General features: G+C 48.9%; 1 protein-coding gene across 2 annotated transcripts; it reads right to left on the bottom strand.

Annotated features, from left to right (window-relative positions):
* Positions 1 to 579: 579 nt before the first annotated feature.
* CSNK1E (casein kinase 1 epsilon) lies at positions 580 to 20,823 on the bottom strand. 2 transcript variants are annotated; one of them, XM_042889801.1, is made up of 11 exons: positions 20,710 to 20,823; positions 17,119 to 17,206; positions 11,197 to 11,307; positions 10,876 to 11,024; positions 9,955 to 10,183; positions 4,186 to 4,356; positions 2,475 to 2,623; positions 1,779 to 1,971; positions 1,536 to 1,675; positions 1,123 to 1,188; positions 580 to 619 (listed from the first exon to the last, which is right to left on the bottom strand). In XM_042889801.1, the coding sequence occupies exons 2-10, from the start codon at positions 17,192 to 17,194 to the stop codon at positions 1,156 to 1,158; spliced, it is 1,251 nt and encodes a 416-aa protein (XP_042745735.1). In that variant the 5' UTR covers positions 17,195 to 17,206; positions 20,710 to 20,823; the 3' UTR covers positions 580 to 619; positions 1,123 to 1,155. The 2 variants fall into 2 exon arrangements, with proteins under 2 accessions (XP_042745735.1, XP_042745736.1); XM_042889802.1 differs by having other exon boundaries at positions 598 to 1,188.
* Positions 20,824 to 21,441: the final 618 nt, after the last annotated feature.

Raw genomic sequence — 21,441 nt, 5'->3', positions numbered from 1 at the left:
TCTGTTATTACAATAAAAATCGGACTTCTAGCGAGTGTGGCTGGAATCTGATTCCTTCCCGGCCCACAAGTCTCCTGAAAAGGACAGAACAGAAAAGAAAATTCCCCCCTCCCCGCCCCGTTCCCCTGCCCTCAGAGAAAAAGGAGAGCAAAGTCAAAATGTATATGGCTAGAAACCATATGATTTGAAAATAATTAAAAAAAATAACAAAGCAGAAGATACCCAAAGGGGAGGGGAGAAAGAAGGAAGAAGAAAACTATAACCAGGAGAGGGTACACGGGCAGGCAGCAAAGGGCCCGGGTGGGCTGGGGGCAGCTGCACAGAGGTGTTACTGCACGGCTCCCGCGTCGTCGGCTCCCTGGAGGTGCTCACACTGGGGGACGCAGGCAGCCCTCTCGGAAATGGCTCGTACCAGCACGGGGCACAGCTCGACTCCTCATTGGCAAAAAGAAAATCTGTTGTTGTTTGTTGGTTGTTTTTTTTGTTGTTGTTGTTTGTTTTTTTTTCCTTTTTGTGTTTGTGTGTGTGTGTGATTTTGTCAGGTTTTTTTTTTTTTTTTAGGTTTTTGTTTGTTTTTTTGGGGTTTTTTGTTTTTTAAAAGAAAAATACAGTGAAGACACTAGAAATCAAGAAAATTAAAAAAAAAAAAAAAAAGAGAGAAAAAGAAAAGGAAGTTAGGCAAAGAGGCTCTCCCCAGTCAATTCAATACCACCTGGAGCAGAACTAACCAAATCGCCTTTTTCTCCTGCTCTCCTGCCACCCCTCAGTTACCTTGTCCAGTTAGATGAGATACTCTTTAGCTGTGCAAAGTTTCACACTCCTCCCCACCATCACACTGCCAGAAAAGCATTCGTCAGGAATTAACAAAATGGCTCCCCAGCGCAGCACCTTCTCTACCCTCCCTACCCTCCAGGAAAAACAGAAGCTACTTTCACACCCAAGATAATTCATCCTCAAGGCTCTGGCAGCAACCTTTGCTCTTCCTCCCAAAGCCAAAAAACACCTCAAAGTAAGGCAAAGGGGAAATGAAATGCCCCATCCCCCACAGTTACATCAAGGATTTAACCTAATCCCTGGTGCTAGCAATCCCCTCCTTGCAGGATCCCAGGCACCAGGACTCACCTAAGCAAACACTGGTCCAGTGGCAATTGCTCCTCACTTCCCAAGGTGATCAAATGGCACACTTGTCTACAAAAGAACAGAAAGAATACTCGAGAGATGAAGAAGGGGCACGGACAGCAAAACAGAGAGGCTGAGCACTTCTCCCATGTATCACCCTTCCCAAGGTTCACTTGAAACCACTGTGGTCTGGAAGACTACCAGGTGAAGGCTTAAAAAGAGCAAAACAGATCTAAGACCATGCTAGGCACGGCTTGCAGAAAGCACACAACTGAAGAGTGAAGCTGTAACCTGGTACCACTCCCCAGCGTGCTGCAGAAGCTTCAGGCAGTGTGCCTTCACGTCAGCTCTAACACATCAGGCAAAACCTGCTGCAGGGCCCTTAGTCTCTGTGGAACACTCAGGCAGGGGCTCACCTGTGATGCTGAAATCCGTGACACTTCTTGCCTCCCTGTGAGGTCAGATGAGGAGACGTTGGCAGGAGCTCCTCGATGTAACCTCATGCTGACCTTCCGCTCCCTGTCCACTCTTGAGATTGCTCTGGGGGACGTGTTTCCTGTTGAGGCATAGGAAAGCGAGACAACACCAGTCAGCAGTTACAGCACCCAGCTGATGAACAGGGGTGACACACATTCCACCAGCCCTCCCATCCTGCTCACCGGACTGCTGGATTCGGGAGGTGGGGGTGGAGGCCATGGGCTCAGCGACATTGCGAAGTCGGTTGCCAGTGGCTCCAGCAGGTGGGCCAGGGGGCAGTGCTCGTGTGGCTGAGCCCCGGAGCTGTCCCATCCTTTCTTCTCGCTCGTGCTCTCGCCGTTCCCGATCCATATCCTCAGGGTTTCGGGCTGCTCCCTGGGACAGACAGAGAAATCCCACGTGGCTGTCAGTTAAGAGAGACAGCAGCAACAGACAGAAAATCCAGGGTGTTTGAACACAACAGGAAAGCAGAGCTCCATCCCATAAACAAGTTCCTCTCACCATCTTCCACTCCATCTAGAGGGCATTCTTCCATGGAGAAGAACGTGGATGAAAGCACGTGGTACTACAGCTGCTACCGCAACCTATTACTCTGTCCTATCTTCTGGTATAGCTCACTCCTTCTGAGAGGAGATTTCTAACCATACAGCAAGAGGTCTATCTACTGACCCACACGTTGCATCAGATGTGCTGCCAGAACTGTAGCTGTATCCCCCCCAGTTAGCATCTTGGAACATGCTGGTCTGCCTCTACCTGGTTCCCTTTCCCAAATTGATCACTGGGGGTAAGTACAGATGACAGGCAGTTTCTTACCTTCCTCCCCATGCCATAAAACCCATCCACATCCCACCCAGCCCTTTCCCCACATACATACTCACAAATTTCAGCATGTTCCAGTCAAAGACATAGTCGTAGGAGAAGCCCTGGCGGTGGAAGAGGTTGCGGAAGAGCTGTCGCAAATACGAGTAGTCAGGTTTGTCATCAAACCTCAGCGAGCGGCAGAAATTGAGGTATGTCGAGAACTCAGCTGGAGAGAGCAGAGAACAGCTACTTGTTAGACACTGTTTGTTCCCCAGCCTCACTGGAGATCTACCACAGCTTTTGAGCAGCAACGGGCTGCATCAGGACAGCACAGACACAGAGCTGGGAAAGGAGGAAAACAGACTCTGAAGGTTGTAGTGCTCTAGCCACAGAGAAGATTCCATCCGTATTTTTTACAAGAGGTAATGCTCACAAATCTCTCTTCTGTCTGCTTCTTCAAGCAAGAGGCAGCAAGTCACAGTGTTTGCTGAAGGAGAGGAATGCAGGCTTGCATGATATGAATATGACTGATGCCATTTAGAAAGACTGGAAGGGATAGAATTCTGTAACAGGAGATGCACCTCAGCTCAGACCAGAGGTCCTCTTAGTCCAGTAGCTTCTGGTCAGGAGTAGACAGCTACCAAAAAGGAACACCAAGGCAAGCACGTCTGATGCCTCTATTGACACTAGCCCAGCTTTGACCTGTTTTCAGATCCGGAAGTTCCTGAGTTTGGTGTTGTTTCTAATTATTTAATAACCCTCAGTAGATCTCTCTTCCACAGCAATGTCCAACCTCTCCTTTAAGCATCCACAACATCTTCTGGGAAGGAGTTCTACGGGTCTCCTACTGCCTGCATAGAGAAGCTTATAACTTTGTTTTGAAGCTAGCAAAAGCCAGCTTCATTTGGCTGCTCCAGTTCTTGAACTGGAAAAGGAATCTGCTCCCATCCAAAAATCTGGGGGCACAGTGAGAATACAGACTTTGATCATCTCCTCTCTAACCATCTCCTTTCCAGATTCAAGTTTGCTTATTTACTGCTTGAGTAGAAGTCACCTTGCTGCTCATCTTCCTTCTTGTCTTTCCTGGACCTTTTCCACACCTACTGCACCTGTTCTGAAAGAGAGGAAGGACCAGAGCTGCACAGTGCGAGGAGGGTGCGAGTTGGCCAAGGGTTTATGTATACTCTGTGCTTTTTCTCTTTCTAGTAATCCTTTACACCTGATCCGCTTTCCTCAGTAGCCACTAAGTGCAAATCTGCTGCTTTCACAGAACCATCCATTGTAACTGGAACAGCTCACTGCTGAGTGACACCTGTCAGATCAGAGCTTACAAGTTTCTATGTGACACGAAGTTTGAGCCTTCTACTCTCCCCTCACACACATTATTCTACGTTTGTTCTACCATGAATCGCACTTTCTACTCCATTGCCTGGTTATTTCTGGAACTCATCTTGGTTGACCCTAATTCCTATTATCCAGAATAACTCAGGATCGCCTGCACATCTTCTCACCTCAATGCCCACCTCCATCCAGAACGTTTCTGAGATTCTAAAAGATTCTTCCCAGCACCCTTATGCCCTTACTAACAAAAGGCTCAGCTCTACACTAGAACATCTGTTTCCCACTTCTGAACCAGAACTGTATCATCAGAGGTCTCTTTTAATTTTCTTCACTGGCGTCAGCAGCACACCAGGCTCTGGGCCCTTCATTATTCAAGACTCCATGAAGTTTCAGCAGGAGGGCAAGCCATGCATCAGACAACACAGCCATCAAAATCAGAGCACTTACAAGGGTACCCTTTGCAGAGCACCTCAATTGGCGTTGACATCTTTTTCTCGCTGATCCTCTCGTACTTTTGGCGCTTGGTGGCAGCCTTGAGGCCCTGCCAGGGCAGCGAGCCCAGGTTGAAATACATGAGCACATAGCCCAGGCTCTCCAGGTCATCACGACGACTCTGTTCTGTAGGGAAAAAGTTACATGGGGCAACGAGTGAGTGGCAACTAGAACTGCTTTGGCAATTTCACAGCTCTGGAGGTGAACACAGAATCAAAGAAACAATCCCTCTCTCTTCTTTGGTGGTTCTATAAGGACAGAAAAACATTAGTTTTAAGGATAGAAGAAAGTCCAGTAAAAATTCCTGTTCATACTGCAGAGTTGAAGTACTCCTCACAAGAGAACAACTATCTATTTAAGAAGTGGACTGGCCTATATCCTCAATTGGAGGAGCCTTAATTCACACAACAGCAGCATCACATGCTTGCCCTTTCCCGTCACAGAGGAAGGGCACCTGCACTTCTCCACCCAGGATGATACTCAGCCCAGGGATTAGTCATGGCAAAGATGGTTATAGAAAAGCAAAGCTCACAGAAACAAGCCCAACACTACAGTGTCAAACACATATTCCACTTAACCTTCTTTACGCAGGGCAGAAACAAGGAACTGGTGACCCCTTCTTAAGATAAACAGCTGTGCTGACAGTTAAGAGAAGCTTAACAGGTAATATTGTTAGGTAATACTGTGCAAGAAGTTTCTGGACTGGTAGTTTTTCAAGATGTGGAAGAAAAAGGCATATTTTAACCAAAAAGCTTCCCCTCCAAATGACAATGACTGTATAACTGACACCACCAGCTCTGCTCAGGCAAGGATTGCCCTTAACATGCCATTATAAGGATCCACTTTGTGTTTTATAAAATCACATCTAAAAGTTTTGTTTCCCAAATTTGTTCTCTGTCAGGACCAAGCCATTTTAAACCAAAAGTTTGCTCAAGATGGTTTTGACACAGAAGCTCTGCAATTCACTGTGGGCCTTCCTTCCTCCTTCCACCCTCCTAGTGCTTCTGTGGGTCAGGGGGCTTGGCAAATTAGAATTAGGGGAGGAGTGGCAGTGGAAGGAAAAAAAAGAAAAAAGGCCTTGATTGCAAAACAAAAGCAGGTTCCATCGCTTCAGATTTAGGAGGGAAGTGCCTTGGGTTCAAAGAACATGAAATACTGTAAAAATGCTATGGTCCAAGACAGGAGCATAGAAGAAAGAAGCCTTGCTGATCCTTGAACTACCTTATGTCGAACGTGCTGAAGTAACAGCTTCTTCTGACCTCACTAACTCACTGCCTCAAGTTGTCCACTTTAGAGGGGCTAATGCTTCTTAATCTCATCAGGCTGCTGCCAAAGATAACTGCAGGACCGGCTGGGAGACACTTAGATGCTATGGAGGAAGCAGGGAAAAGAAAGCGGCCGTATTGCATTTGGGTGAAGGCTGGCATGCATACACTCTCAGACAGCTGTGATTACACACCATGCATCAAATAAATAAAGCTAAACCATATTTGATAACAACCTACACTGAATGCACATCCAGGACCTGAAAAAACAGGGGTGGAGGGCAACCTGGATCCTGCAATTTGCCAGCCTTCAACTTACCCAAACAGTAACTTTAACAGTCCGTAATTATGGGTTCCCTGACTGGAGCACGAACCAGAGAAATCTACTGGACAGAAGGCTATGAAGACTGCAGTCAGTGGGGGATGCTACAAGCCCTTACTGGAGGCAAGGAGATGGATTACAGAACTAAATCAGGTGGCTCACCAGTGCACATGACGCGTGCTTCAGCACAGCAACATGACAGAGAAAAATAACTGTAAGCACAAAACCTAATTATTAAAAGGCAGTGTGATAAACGCCTGTGTGGCAGCCCTGAAGTCAGTTTTCTCAGATTCATCTCATCACTGTAGTCCACTTAAACGATTTTAGTGGGATTCAAATCCGAGAGGAGCCTGAAGCACCAACATGATGGGTTGTGGCTGCCACACTGCCTGAACAGTACTTATGCAGACCTCAGAACACCGTGCATTTCTTTCAGTCATAGCCACAACTGCAAGACCCTGGATTAAACCTTGGGTGACGGAATAAGTTCACATATTCCATTCCTTTGTTTCATTTTCAGAATCATACATCTCAAGTGTTTTTTGGGGTGGGTTTTTCTTTTTTTTTTTGCCTGACCTCACACACCAACAGCCACAGACGACTGAGTAATAGCAGACAGCAAAAGCAGGCAATTAGAGTTAGAAAAAACCCTCACTTCTACGTACTATGGAAATTTTATTTAACACCATTACTTCCCACTTTTAGAAGCTTGGTAATCATCGATTAACCACATAACATCCCTGAGCAGAAGGCAAACATCTCACACCACAGAACGAGAAAAGAAAACCCAGTGATGTGAATGGGTGCACAGAGCAAGTCAGCTCAGAAGCAGGATTACAGTCATGACCTGCACCTAACCTGCAGTACCACATCACGTTTCCTCTTTCTGTTTCAGTTCAGCTTCTCAGCTCTCCTGTAACATACAGGGGACTGCTACTTTCATAAGACAGATCCTCACCCAAAAACCCTTTCAATACAAAGCATGAGCTCGCCATCCCACACAATGCAGCGCAGTCTCTTGAATCCAACTCACTCTGCAAGCAATCTGCCCCTTCTTAGGAGTGGCACAGGGATATGGTGCCAGATTCCTCCCACTCTTGGGGAGAATCCCAGCCCGCTTCCCAGCTCTGTTCCCAAGCAGGTTCCTTGCAAGGAGCAGAGTCAGAGGTGAGTAGCAAGAAGGCGAGTTGCCTGATGAAGACAAGTTTGGGCAAAAGCAGAACCAGGATTGTTTGCCTTGGATGCAAGGTTCATGACCAAACTAGTTTCCTGGCAAATGAAAGTACCTCCCAGTCCCCCAGGCCAGTGCTTTCCAATCCTATCCCAAGCAATGCAGTCCCCATGCAGGCCTCCTTAAAACACAATTCTTCACTACTACTAAAACTGCCACAAGCAGTTTTAACCGAGCAATGCTTTCCTGATTACACACTCAGACCTGACACTGCACATTCTCAGACTACGCTTCCTCTTTCTCTCCCCACTACATGACAGCAGAAGTCTGAAATGGGTGGCAGCCAGCAGGGTCAGCAAAAGAACTTGATGATGGGCACAGCCCATGATGCTGCCTATGAGACGAGTTCGGGGAAAAAGTGGCCCCCGATCCCAGCCCAGCCTGCTGTCATCCAGATAGAGCCCACCAAGACTGCCTCCTGGGCACCCCTGGGCATTTATTTCAGACCTCACGAGTTCCAGAGGGTGCAGGGGACTCTCATCCCTGGAGCATGTGAAAATTGACTGGAATGCGTGAACCAAAGCCTGCACAGTCCACTGACTCCCCGAACAGCAAGTCTCCCACTATGGAAACCCTCTCCAATCTCGCCTCCTACTTTTTCCTTGGTCACTGGAAAAAGAATGTGTTTCCTCCAGACATCGGAATGCCCAGTCCTTAGCTTGCACATTCAAATAAAGGCATTTATTCATTTGCTATTCCCGTCGCATGAATACCCCAGCACCTGGTTCCTTCCCTCTCTCAAAACTGCATTAATGGAACATTATGACAGAGAATTTAGTATCTGACAAGTAAAAAAAAAAATTAAAAAATTAGTGACAGTTCCCATGGCAATGCTGCTAACTCACAAACATGTCTGCCATTTATCCTGTGGCAAGGTCTTGAGAAACAGGAAATTCAGCTGCAACTATGACACTCCATCCCCTTTGCTCCAGGCAAGCCATGCAGCCTTTATATGATTCAGGGCAACCATCTGCAGCACAGAGAAAACATACTGAAGACCTGTTGCACTGAGCAACTCACACCCAGCATTTCAGAAGCAAAGGGCATGAAGAGAACAAGTGACTGCCACACTCAGATTGATGGCCTATGCAGTTTGCCCTTGGATTAGCACTCAGACACTGTTTGTTCACCCTGATACACAAGCCAACCACCAGTAGCAAAGGGCTAAGTTAGGGGTCAGATGAATAATAAATTCCTTAAAGAAAACAAAAAAAGCCCACAACCAGACATTTAGCATCTCGTGCTTGGTTCAGACAGGGAAGGCACACATGAAAAATAAAAATAAAAAAAAAAAAAAACTGACAGACATAGCAGTAAGAATTATTTTGTGCATGTCTCCTTGTGGCAGTTACCATGGCTGTGGAAATCTTGACCAAGAATTCAATGGAGAGTCAGTTATATATAAGCAGGTCAAGCCAAGATACAAGACCAACTTGGAGAGCATTGCAAGAACTATTTTTGCTATGTGAAAGAGGTCAGGAGATCATAGCCCACTCTCAACACACAACACTCCTCATTTTGATATAAATAAAACATTTTCAGTATACAGCCACACCACACAGTAGTAAGGAAGGAGGACAGTGGGAAATTGCTCTATTTTCTGCAGGTGAAGTCTTGTAGATGTTTTCTCAAGAATCCAGAGTCAAGAAGGGAGAACTGAAAGCTTTCCCTAGGAATATTAAGATACGAAATCTTGCAGAATGTAGGCAGCAGTTTAAGATGTTTCACTTCTCTGCTGTGATTTTCAAATTCCCAGCTTACACATTTCAGAAGGTCTCCCAGAACCAACCCAGCCAAGAGCGAGCTGTGTTGGACAGGCAAGGTGGTTTCAATGTTTCTGCCGATCGGGTTTGTCAACCAGTAGCAGAACAAAGTCAGCCTGTGTAGAAGGAACCCCGTTGTAACAATGAAACTCTCACACTGGGGACAAAGAAGTCACACAAAGAAGTAGGTATCCAGCCAGGGAAGAGAAAACTGCAGGAGGATTTCATCTCTGCTCCCCACATCAACCAGGTGCTGTGCACTGAGGCTCACTCTCAGGACAAACTTGGGTGACTTCAAGAGGTTTAAGTGCCCTGGCTGTTAACCTGTGTGGGGTATCTGCAAAGCCTGTAACAACGTCCAACACCAGTGTAAGACCTGGCTGAACTCTCAGCACTATACTAGCCTTAGGCACCAAGCACAGAGCCCTGCTTCCCTACAGCTGCCTCATGTTTACTCTCAGAGGTGAGTGGGACACTGTGGTTTGAAAACCCACAGATTTTAAAGGCCTACAGAAGCCAATCCTCACTGTTACAAAACCTGCATGTTTGGGCAGTAGGAAGCCTCCCCTTATTCCATCTTGTTGTGCATTTCCAGCACGTTCCTGTCCCCATTCCCAGTAGTGGCCTGTTATGTTCCAGCTCTGACAGCCACAAAATCAGCACTGATACAGACAGGAGTCAGTAAGAGGCTTCAGCTGCGTGTATCCCTACAGACTTAATGCCTCTGAATGCCTTTTACATATCTACAAGCCTGCAAAAATTGTAGAAGGCAGAGTTAGTGGCAGTGAAGTCGAGGAGGTCACAGCCTCACCACTGAAGTAGGGTTCTGCTGCACTAAGCAGTGCATAACACAGTCCAGTAGACCATTTCTGCTTGTAGGAGTTCAGATGGCCACATAAGACAGAAGAGTTGACAAAGACAGGCCAATAAAGTTATTTGCCTATGATCTCCATACATGCCAGTAGAAAAGCCAGGCACAGAACCCAGTAGCCAGCCAGCACCTGTTTACTGGGCCACGCTGGCTTTTGTGACAACTCAAACCCCAGATGTGGCATTGCAACTTCAGAAGGCATGCCACCCCCCTGCACAAGGTACATGCTATGTCCCATGGAAAGCCCCACCAAGAGGCAGCAGCAGGCTCACCGATTCCCAGGTGGGTGTTGATAGAAGCATAACGAGCTGTGCCAGTCAGATTCTTGTTTTCCCGGTAAGGTATGTGCTGGTGGGTCCGGGCATCCCGGTACTTCTTGGCCAAACCAAAATCAATGATGTATACTAGGTTGCCTTTTTTACCAAGCCCCATAAGGAAGTTGTCTGGCTTCACATCCCGGTGGATGAAGTTCTTGGAATGAATGTACTCAATACGGCTAATCTGAAGGAGAACAAGAAGAGAAAAAGAATTCAAATTAAACAACGTGACAGAAATGAAATGAAAGCTCATTATAGCTGCACGTATTAAAAGGATACCCTACCCTGTCAAAGAAGGAAAAGGTACCCCTTGCAGAGAATACCAGAGATTGCAGTCAAAGAAAAAAATGAACCCTCCCCATGCACTGGAGGTAGCAGTATCTGGAAATGGATACATTACATCTGGAAACCCCACAGACCAGCAGTCCTCAGTTTGGAAAGGTCACCATCAGCACCACGAGGAGGTATGGGAATTAACTTTCCATGGATTAAAACTTTGAGCTTCAGGACTGACACCAGTCAACTTCCAAACCTAGCCATGCTGGGAAAGGAGAGGGTCCAGAAGGGTCCTAAGCCCAGGGCACGTGCTGTTTACTCAAGATGGATAGCAGTGTCAGTCATTTACCATGTAGGTAAAAGCATCTGTGCATGTAATACATGCACAGATGTGAGGGTGAGCAAAAGAGGAAGGAAGGAGGGACAGAGATCAGAAACACCCAGCAGCGCCTAGGATCCAGGCCTTCATCAAGAAAGTAAAACCTGGCAGCCACTTGCTGCTAAATGAAAAAGCCTGGGATGTAGCATTTCTTGAGCAGAGGGGAAGGGGGGGAGGTATGGAAAAGGAGAGTAGGCACAAATGCTTCAGAGGAAACTCACCATCTGGTCTGCCAGGAGCAGAACTGTCTTGAGACTAAATTTGCGGGAACAGAAGTTGAAGAGATCTTCCAGGCTCGGCCCCAAGAGCTCCATCACCATCACGTTATAGTCCCCCTCTGCTCCACACCACTTAATGGAGGGGATACCCACTGGGGAAAAAAAAAAAAAAAAAAGATTAAGCCACAGAACAGAGGAAAACTGCTGCATCCCCTGCTGGGAAGGTTCTATGTAATACCAAAATCATTTTCTTTCTAAGGCCCTCCAGAATAACTCCCTCTTTCAACCACTCCCCCGGTCCCATCTTTTCCCTCCCTATCTCACCTCCTCCTTGCATCATCTTGTAGAATTTGCTTTCAATGTGGAGCTGGGGATGCTTGGTTTTGACACATTCCAGTTTGATAGCCACCTCTTCACCAGTCGCAATGTTGGCTCCTGCACAGAGATGAGAGTAAAAGGAAGATTGTGCAGGCTTCCACTGAAGCTAAACACTTTTAACAAGGCCCATGCAGACGCCAAAATTTCAGGGTAAATCTGAAGGTTTATTCTCTGCAAAACAAATGAGATTATTCAGCCACTTCCTACCAAGTTTCCAGCACTGCCATTTGCAAAGACAGGCACAGAGGAAGGCACATGACCAGTAAGCCAGCTCTGATCCTACAGACAGGCCAGGACAACAAGCACCAGGCTTTGGGAGAACAATCTGCATCAGCACAAACTATCCTGAGCAGAAGTTTTAGCTGACCATATTCTTAGCCTCCAGAACACGAGCCAGCCATCCAGGCAGTGAGATGGAGTACATCTTCCTCGGTAAAATTTCTGGTTACCTCAGGTTCTAGAAGCCACACACTTCAACAGGGCCAATTAGCTCAGGAGGAGACATTGCTGACATTCCTAGCTACCTCTGGGCTCTCGATACAGTTCACAAATCTCCAGCTTCTCTCTCTCCTGAGGATTTTTAATAACGTATTTAATCTTTTGCCAATACAGAAACATTTGCTACATCCAAAATTAGAAGCATGAAGAAGTAAACTGAATCCAGTAGTGAATTAAGCTACTCAGATGCCTTTTGTTGAAGGTATTGCTAGCAAGCTTGCGATGAATACAAAAGCACCTCCCCACACACTTTCCCTCAAAGAGAAGCAAGCTGCCAGCCACAAAAGCCAGCACTCTGGTCCCAAAGGGCACTGCCAAAGGAGGAACAGGCTGATCCTTCTCTCCTATTAGCAGAGAGGATTCCAGATGTTTCACATCATCCTAAAATGGAAAGAACAAAGATCTGTACACAGGTCACGGGAATGACACTTAAAACTTGCTTCTCTCTCCCCCCTTCCCGTGCCTGCCTGGAATACAGACAAGTTCTTCCATGTATCAGGAACTGTTACAAGTTGCACTCAAGCACAAGTTAGAGAGCAGCTCAGATTCAGAGCAGCTTCTCAGCGTTGCTCCAGAATATGCATGGGGAACACCACAAGGGGAAAACAAGGCTTTGTAGAAAACCTATGGCACATTTTGGTAGGTCTGGTGAACTCATGCTCCCCAGTCCCCGCATTAAGGGTCGAGGTCTTCACAAAAAGTCCACCAGGGCAGCTGTTCTATCAAAAAAAGGAGAAGTTCATGCATCTAGATTTCTTCTCCCACTGGATACTAAGGTGATCCACCTCCTGCTAAAGGGTTCAGGCACTGCTTGTACATAGAGCTAGCCAAGAGCTCCCTGCTAGTAACAAGACGTCATCTAGATATTACAGCATCAGGTCAAGATAGGCAAGCTGCAAGGAATTTGAAAGAGAGGAACAAAAACCATCAGGGCCTGGAGGGATTGATTTACTAAGGAAGATTAAAAGAGCTAAATATGTAATGTAGACAAGAGATACAACTAAGAAGGGTGGGGAGGAAGAATGGGACATGACAACAGTCTGCAAATATTTGAAGGCTGTAAACACTAAGGAGGGAGAGGAATTATTTAGGGTGCTTTGAGGGAGGGGAAGGAAGAGGACCAACGGGATGAATTTAATAAGGGCTTTTACTCCAGAGTCAGGCAAACAGAAGTGGGGAAAAGGCAGCCCGATTGCTAGAGCTAAGTGTGATTGTTTGAAAAAGGCTGATATTTCCCACTTAAAAGCCTTCTGGTCTGCAAAAGAAGCCTGTGCATTCTCTTCACACCACACAGAACCCTTCTTACAAAGATCAGGAGTGGAAGGGGTTAGAGAAAGAACAGCAGAAGGCACTCAGACCACAGTACTAATGTGGTCACAGACTGGTTATCTACCTTTTAAATTCGTGTTCAATCACGAGACCTCATTCAGTGTGGAAACACCCAGGATACCCAGATAGACAAGAGCATTTCCTTCCTTTCTTTTTCCCTTGCCTTTGTAAAGATTTTCCTCCAAATCCTCAGCAGCAGCTCCCTCATCCCTCCCCTGGGGGATTTTTCCTTCTCCTTGTCCATCTGCTGACACACGAGCAACAATGACTCTTGTTGACTTCTGGAAGCATTAGCATTTTCAATGAACCTTACTGCCCAAAGCTGAATAGTGGCAAGATGAATGTGTTCTCACCTCCTTACTGCCCTGCGTACTTAGGAAGATGACAATGCATCCATTTACAAGGCTGCTTGCAGAGTTATCTATAAGCATATAAGCAGAGAAATGGAAGGGGTGCAGGTGGGTACGTGGGAAGGGGTGTTAAACGTCACGAAAGCTTCAATTCTACAAAATACAAGTACACCATTCAGCATGGCCTCCAGACCCACAGACTCCGTGGCCCAAATGCTTGTGTCAGTCTCTTACAGGAAGCAGAAACTATGGCCTAGGATGGTAAAACGAGGATGAATCAGACCTAAAACAGGGCGGGTCTTTGCTGAGGATGCACGTAGCTCACATTTGCAGATCAGCCCCCACACCTCAAGTATCTTTAGGTTGCTCCCTCGGCCATTTTTTTGTTTAGAGAACTAGCAGACAGCAAGAATCCAAAGCCAAGGGTCTCCCTCATGCTTTGTTCAATGCTTTAAACCACCATCTTTCAAAAGATACAAACAACAAAATTAACAGCTCCCTGCTCCTTCTCCAGACTGACAAACCCCAGACAAACACGGCAGAACTTGCCTAGCTTCAACCAGTTGAGAGACGCATGTAGGATCAGGGATAATTCCTAACATCCACCCCCAGTCTCGCTCCACTGTGGGGGCTGCACAAACACTACTCATTCATCACGAGCTGTTTGAAACGGGGCCCTGGGGACAGAGCATGTCACCTGCTGAGCAGGATTTTAAGAGCAGAAGCCTCGCTGCATGTCTGATACAGCAAACCTTCCGCACTGAGCAGGACAACGGGTTCTCCCCACCACCAGCTTAGCAGCTTTCTTAGAAGAAAGGAGGGCTGTGAGCAGATGGGAGAAGTCAGAGGGCGAGAGAGAGTTAACAGTCCAGGAAACAAAGGAAATCGCTCCCCTCCCATTGAGGAGGAGCTTGCAACCAGGAACTGTCCAAAGCCCTGTCCCGGCATGCTTTGTCTGCAGAACAGACCCCCTCCCCTTCGTCACCCTGCCCCCTACTCATCCCAAGGGCTCTTCTGGTGCACCCTAGTCATCTGCATCACAGGCAGCACCGTGGCCAGGCCCCTTCAGCGACACCCTGACAAAGCAGCAGCCTCCCATCGACCCCAATGTCCCTGTGGCTCCTCTAGGTTTTGCTCTCCTGGGGTTTCCCTCTCCTTTTCAGAGGTGAGCAGGCTCAGGCCTGCTGCCATCTCGATCCCAGTGCCCATCCACCCAGTGCAGGGGAACTCTGCTCAGCATATATAAACCTCAAGTTAGAGCACAAAAGCAAGAGATCTGCCATTATCTGCATGATCTGAGCCTCAGATTATGATTAACAGGAGACCTCCCTTTGTGTGTGACCATGTGGAAATTCGCATTTCCTTCTGGCAGGAAACCCAAAAACAAATCCCAAGGAGTAGAGCACACAGCACCCACAGATCACAGAAGCACCAATGTCTTGAAAAACCTGGGAATAAAGCATCCAGCCCAAACCAGCCTTCAGATGCAGACAAAACTCATTTGTCTCTGCTCCTCCTCCACTCCATCATGAAGGAAACCTAGAGGTGGATCCGGTGCAGGAGAGAAATTCAAGTGAATAAGTCTCTGTCTGCAACCCAGGCCTTGAGAGGACAGTGTGAGCCCAATCAGCAGCACAGACTGTGAGCCTATCCCTCCAGGCTGGGGTGTCACCCTGGCTCCAACAAGTCTCACTATCACTGCTTCAAAACAGGCTGGCCTGCACCTCAGTGCACATCACAAGGGCTTTGATACTACATTCGAGTAAACCAAGCCACTTGAGGCTCCTCACACTGGGCACTGGAGCTTCCCTTGATGCTCACGTGGCTTAGTTTTGGGCAAGGAGGGGACAGTCTCTTCACTTGAGCTGCTGCTTTTCCATGCCCACTTTGTACAGGTACAGAACTTGCTACATGATGCAGAAATGCAGAATCAGGCCTTCCCACTCAGTGCCTCCCTGCTTTCTCCACACATATCCCAGATGTTCTGCAAGATCACGGCACTTTCCAGTGCTTTGGAAGGGTCTGGAAGGCTCCGAGCTCAAGCATAGGTGGAAATGTTGTATCCAGGCTAACAAATTGTCACCTTTTTATCCCTAGCACCTGGGTGTTGCATGCACTGTCACCTGAGACACTAATGGGCCACAGAGGAGTGACAAGCAGGAAGGGCTGCAGTGATGGCATCGCAGGGTGGAATTGGGATCCCCAATCCATTATTTATCACCTTTGTTTGTGCTCTGGATGAAGGTGGCAACAAAGCCTGTTACTGGTGATTCCCAAAGGGTACTTATTCAAGGGGAGCTGCCAACACCAATCAAGAGAGAATAATAGAGCAAGGGAGAGCCGGAGATAAAAGCCAGAGGTCGAAAACAGGTGATTTACAAAATGAGGCAAAGTAATCTGAACTAGAGGTATTCAACGAAGGCAGCTAGGGGAGGGGCAAAGAGATGTTGCAGAACCTGGAAAAGACTTTGCACAATACAGCTGACAGCACGCTCAGGCCAATTCTGCAACATGATACAGTGTTGGTGATGGGGGAAGCCAAGGAGACCCAAAGCAGCTTATGCAGAGGCATCGTGTTACAGACCGCTCAAGGGTAGCCCTTCTCTGCCCAGCACTGGAAAAGCCACACCTAAAATGCTGTGTAGGCTCCAAGCTGCTCAGCAGATGGATAAACTGGGAAAAATTGGAAGAACAGCAACAGTGAAGAGCAGTGGATGTAGCAGGAAGCAAAATACGACTCAACTGAGCAAACAAACAGTCAAGGAGCATATGATAACCATCTGTAAGTACCAAAAGGGTGCAAACACCAAGAAAGGAACTGCAGGCCCATTCCGCTGGCCCAGAGGAGCACAGCTTCAAAGGTAATGGTGCAAAGTGGACAACAGGTGAAGAAACTTTAAGGATGGCTCTATCAGGCTACTGGATTGTCCTGCCCCTCCAGCCCCACAGTTTGTGCCAGCAACATCAGTGGGCAAAGCATCAGGGAATAAATGCATATACACCTCAGTGAGCTGGCTTGGAGGTGCTTCTCCCCAAGTGCTGCGATAATAAAAACTCAAGAGTTCCACAGGCTTTGTCCATCAATCCCATGCACCTCCCAGCTGAGGCTACCCCAGATGATAACTCTAAGTTCTACCCCACCCACAATCTACTAGATCTGGGCCCCAGAACTTTAGCCATGCCAGCCTCCTCCCCGACCTGTTTTACACCTCCCTGTGTCAGGCCTCTCTCTTTCAGGTGCTGGACCATCTCTCCCACTATCAGCCTTTCATCGCTCCATTCCTTTTGCCCTGGAGGAAAGTCCATCTTCTCCCTTTCCACCTCCCACTCTGACACGTGGGTTTATATCCACACACACCCAAGCTCAGTAAAAGTCAACAAGAGAGCTGGAGCAAGGTGTATAACAAACACACTCTCAATACTCCAGATCTAGATCAGTTTGATCAAATGTCACCGTGTCTCCAATATCTGGGAGACAAACTGGAGCTCATCCCACCCTCTGTGCCATCAGAGGATGGGCAACAACTGGCAGTATTTCTTGAAGCTTTTCCTCCCCCCCCCACCTCCACCATCTCCAATCTTACATGGTGCTAAAAATATCAACAGGCAAATATATATTCCTCAAACCAAAAATAATGATGCAACTGAGAAAAACAACCATGCAGGTGGAAGGACACAGACTGACACTCACCTAGGTAAATGTCTCCAAACGAACCACTGCCAATCTTTCTGCCCAGCCGGTATTTGTTCCCTACTCGAAGCTCCATGGTTTAGTTGTGCTGAGAAAAGAAACACAAAAAAAAAAAACACAAAGTCAGAGCAGAAACTGGAACTGAATCAGGGCCCCCTGGAAGACTGCAAAACGAACCCATCATTTATACACCAGAAGCTGGCCACAGCTCCTAAATCTCAAAATATTTCACTTTGTATGCAGCTGCTGTGCAGAAATTCAGGTGTCCATGAACAGCATGAGTTAGAAACACTGCAGGAACATGACCCACTCAAGAACATCATCTGTGTTCCCATCATGAAAACGCAGAAAGGTTGAACCTCTTTCCCAACATCTTCTTCCCAGAGTCAGGGAAGGAAATCTCTCCTAACAATGTGCCAGCAGGTGACTGCTTCACACTGTAAGGAGCCTAAAATAAGCAGCACCAAGACACTCCCAGACCCGTGGGACAACAGGAGGGACAGGCACATGGCTTTTGAGAAAGAATTCTCTGTGGCCCAGCACTACACCAGCACCATAGCTGCAACAAAGTGCTGGAACCAAGGGCTGTGAGACAGACTTACAGACCGCCAGGAGCTAGCGACTCCACCACCCCTAGGCAGAGGCTGGGGCAGCAGGAGACACCACACAGGAGTGAGCTCTGCGAGAGGCAGGTTGGGAGGAGGACGGCCATTTGCTTATCTCCACGCACCTCTGCTGATGTGATCAACAGCCTCCACGCCTGTGCTACCCACCCAGGTGTGCTGGCTGCTTGTTTGCAGCCTTCCCCCAGCCTTTTGCCCCAGGTGATCAGTTCACCCTTTGACCTGCTACACCCGATTAACATAGACAGGCTCAGCCTACTCATCCCACAGAGAAAATCCAGAAGGTAGGAGGCTCTCAACCACATGGTTCGTTCCCCAACCCACCCCAACCAACCCTTCTGAAGCACACAGCCCCATTCTAGCAGGTCCCTTTTCCCTCCCCACTTCCACGGACACAGACTTGTTCTAGGAACCAAGCCAACGAGCACGGCTCCTCTTAGAGGCGTTTGCCACACTCCTGATTTATGCAATGCCACAGCATTAGCGTACAGAGCACAGACACAGAGTCTGCTGGGGACAGGAAAGGTGAGGAATGATTCATGTTTTCCCAAGTAGGTGAGAGGAACTTTCCCTTGCTGCAGCTAGATGGGAAGGAGGCATCACCGAAGGAAAAAACAAAAGTGGGAAGAAGAAATGGCTTTGAGATACACACACAAAATAATCCTAGCTACAGGATTCTGGGCAGACCATAAACCCTGAGCTGCCCCAGGAGGTGGGATTACAGGAAGAGGAAAAGATGAGCTACAGGGATGTCAGGGAAAATAATCCCATCAAGGCATTCAGGGGACATTGCCAATCCTGAAACCAGGCACAAAGCACACTGAGGTGGAGTTCCCTCAACTCTATTTACTCATGCATGCGTGTTTCTGTGCATCTGAGGAGCACAAAACCCCATGGCTATTTCTGACTTTCTTATTACGAGGAAGGCAGGCAGTGCCTTGGGAGCCACACTGGGAGGCCTGGGCACAGTGAGCAGACATGGTTTCCAACTGTTGCCTGCTGTTCTGCATCACCAGTTAACATACATCCGACTTGCTTGCCCTCCTACGCCAGCCAAGGATCAAAGTCCACGTTCCCAGGAACCCAAACATCATGACAGCTCCCCAGCCGGCCACAGTTCCCAGCAGGGTCCCACCATACCACGGTCCCACCCTTCCTGGACAGCCAGGAGCCAGGTTAAGGAGGACACCCCACACAGCCAGGCTGCGGCCCTTCTGGCTGATTGAGCAACAGGCTCCAAAGGGGAATCTAAAAAATGCTCCGGGGTGAGGGGGTGGGAGCAGGGAGCGGGATAATGGAGTGAAAAATCACGGCCGCACAGCTGTCGCTCCTCCTTATCTCCCCCCCAACACAACACAAGTGTGCTTAGGGAACAGAGCGGGGGGATGATGGCTGGAGGGTGGCCATGGGGATCTGTGGTATGGGGGCACAACACCCCCAGCAGCAACTGCTCCAGGAGTCCCAACATCCGCCACATTTGCTGACTGCCTCCCACTCCACGCGCATACCCCCCATCTACAGTTCCTGCCCTTATCTCATCTTCGGGTCTACTATTACAGAATGAAGATCTCGCATATACAATTTATATTGTGATATTTAAAAAATTACATCACTCCATGTATTATTTATAGATGCTTACAATTAAAAGGCCGTGTGATGTTTCCCCCCCCCCCCCCCCTCCCATCCCAGCAGACCTGACCCCTCCAGCCAAAGCAGTGCTCCCAGGGCCGTAGGTCCCTTAACCCACTGCGTTTTCCACACAGATTAACACACCACCACCTCAGAGCAAAGCGTGTGCTCACGTTAATATCCACCTCACACCTACAACATACTACAAATACTACATGTCGCTCCCCGCACACAGACACACACACACCATTTTGCACCAGGGCCCTTTTATATAAGATAAAATACCCACGTACATACACAAAGGCCATTATATAAAAGCAGGATAGAGCCGGTCTTGGGGCTGAGTGTCCGATGCCAGCCATTTCGCAGGGCAGAGCGTCACCTCGGCCCCACACCTGGGCAGTAAAACCATACAGCACCGAGTTTGGAGGCCACATAATGGAGGCTGCGAGGGGAAGTGGGAATGTGGGGGGTGCCGTGCCTGTAAGGGCTGTGCAGGGCTTTTATTTCCTTGTCTGTGTGTGTGTGTGTGTGTGTGTGTATGTGTAGGAGATAAAGGAAGGGGTTGGCAAAACACAGTCATCTGAAACAGGCTTTTTTAATAATCACAATTAAAAAGGGAAAACGAAAAAAAAAAAAAAAAAGATCGGGAAAAAGGGGTAAAAAAATATGGCATTTTGATGGAAACGGGAGACAGCGAGCAGCCCCCTCCCTAAGCCCCTTTCGCATTTACAAAGAGGAGGGCTGGCAGATGGGAAGGGAAAAAAAAGAGGAAAAAAAAAAAAAAAAGAAAATAAGAAAATAATAAGAGGCGAAGCGCTGAAGACCACCTTTTCGTTAGAAATAGCCACAAACAGGAAAAACAAGGAGGGGGGAAGGAATAAAATAAATAAATCTCTCCTGACACCCCCCACAGGCACAACACGGCCCTACCCGGGCTGTATTTTCCGGGTAGATCACACAAAGCGACCACCCCCCGAACGGCAGCCAACTTCCCGGCTCCCCCCCAACCCCGAGCCCACCGGGGTCGCCCCGAGAGCCCGAGCCCCCCTCCCCCCCCCCCGCCGCGTCTCTACAACGGCCGGGCCCCGAGAGCGGAGAGCCCCGAGGGACAGCAGGAGAAAGAAGGGGAGCAGGGGGGGCGACCCCCTCTCGGCACCCCACAAAGAGCCTTTTGTCCCCGCTGCCCCCCGGCCCGGCGCATCGCGCCCTGCCCTCCCCTCCCCCGCCCCTCCTTCCTTCCCTTCCTCCCTCCCTCCGCGCACACAAAGAGCCGGAGGGGCCGCCTTTCCCCCGGGGTTTGCGCCCCAAGATGGAGGCGGGCGCCCCCCATACCCACCCTGGCGGGAAGGGGGCCGTGTGGGGCTGCTGCTCCGCCGGCTGTCAGGAGGCCAGGCGGCCGCGGCGGGGAGGATGACGGAGGATTGGGGAGGGCTGGCGGCGGCCGTGCCCGGCGCGTCCCTCCTTCGCTCGGCTCAGCGCGGCGCGGCGCTGCCTGCCGCCTCCCGCCCGCTCGCCGTCCCCTCCAGCCGGCGTGTGCTCGGCACAGCCCGGCGCTCACCCAGTTTCCATTGAGCCCCGGAGCCAAACCCACTGATGTCACCCAGCGCAGCCCCGACCCTCCTCCTCCTCCTCCTCCCGCCCGCCCGCCCGCCGTTAAAGGTACAACCGCTCCTCCATCAGCCGTTCTTTCGGCCCGGGCCTGGCTCCGCGGACGTTTCCTCTCGGGCGGCCGGGCTCCCCTTGGTGCTCTCGCCTGTCGGTGCTCGGCTGTGGGGAGTGAAAGCCCCACGGCCATCCCATTTTCTCACGCAATTGTGTTTTCTGGCTCTGGAAATTCAGATATAGTCGAGTTTTGTGCATGGCGATGTGTGCAGCCCTACAGTTTGCTTCACTGGGGAGCCCAACACCACCAAGAATGGTGGGCTCTGTTGGTATGGAGTCATATCCTGGGGTATGAGGGCAGCAGGCAACCCCAAACACAGGCAGTGCGGCCCACACTGAACCTCCATGATGGCTTTTTGCGTGGAAGTGCCATCAGGATAACCCAGAATACATCGTCCATTCCTCT

The sequence above is a fragment of the Lagopus leucura genome, unplaced genomic scaffold (genome assembly GCF_019238085.1).
Source record: "Lagopus leucura isolate 7727_CA_CO unplaced genomic scaffold, USGS_WTPT01 Super-Scaffold_100159, whole genome shotgun sequence".
In the NCBI taxonomy this organism is placed as follows: domain Eukaryota; kingdom Metazoa; phylum Chordata; class Aves; order Galliformes; family Phasianidae; genus Lagopus; species Lagopus leucura.
The sequence above is the reverse complement of the archived record's forward strand: the minus strand, read 5'-3'. Positions and strand labels throughout refer to the sequence as shown.

Coding starts and splice junctions, on each gene's coding strand:
- CSNK1E (XM_042889801.1), bottom strand. CDS start 17,194: ATGGAGCTTCGAGTAGGGAACAAATACCGGCTGGGCAGAAAGATTGGC. Junction 11,308..17,118: donor GTTTGGAGACATTTACCTAG/GTGAGTGTCAGT, acceptor ATCTCTGTGCAG/GAGCCAACATTGCGACTGGT. Junction 2,624..4,185: donor GCTCTGCAAAGGGTACCCTT/GTAAGTGCTCTG, acceptor TGCTCTCTCCAG/CTGAGTTCTCGACATACCTC.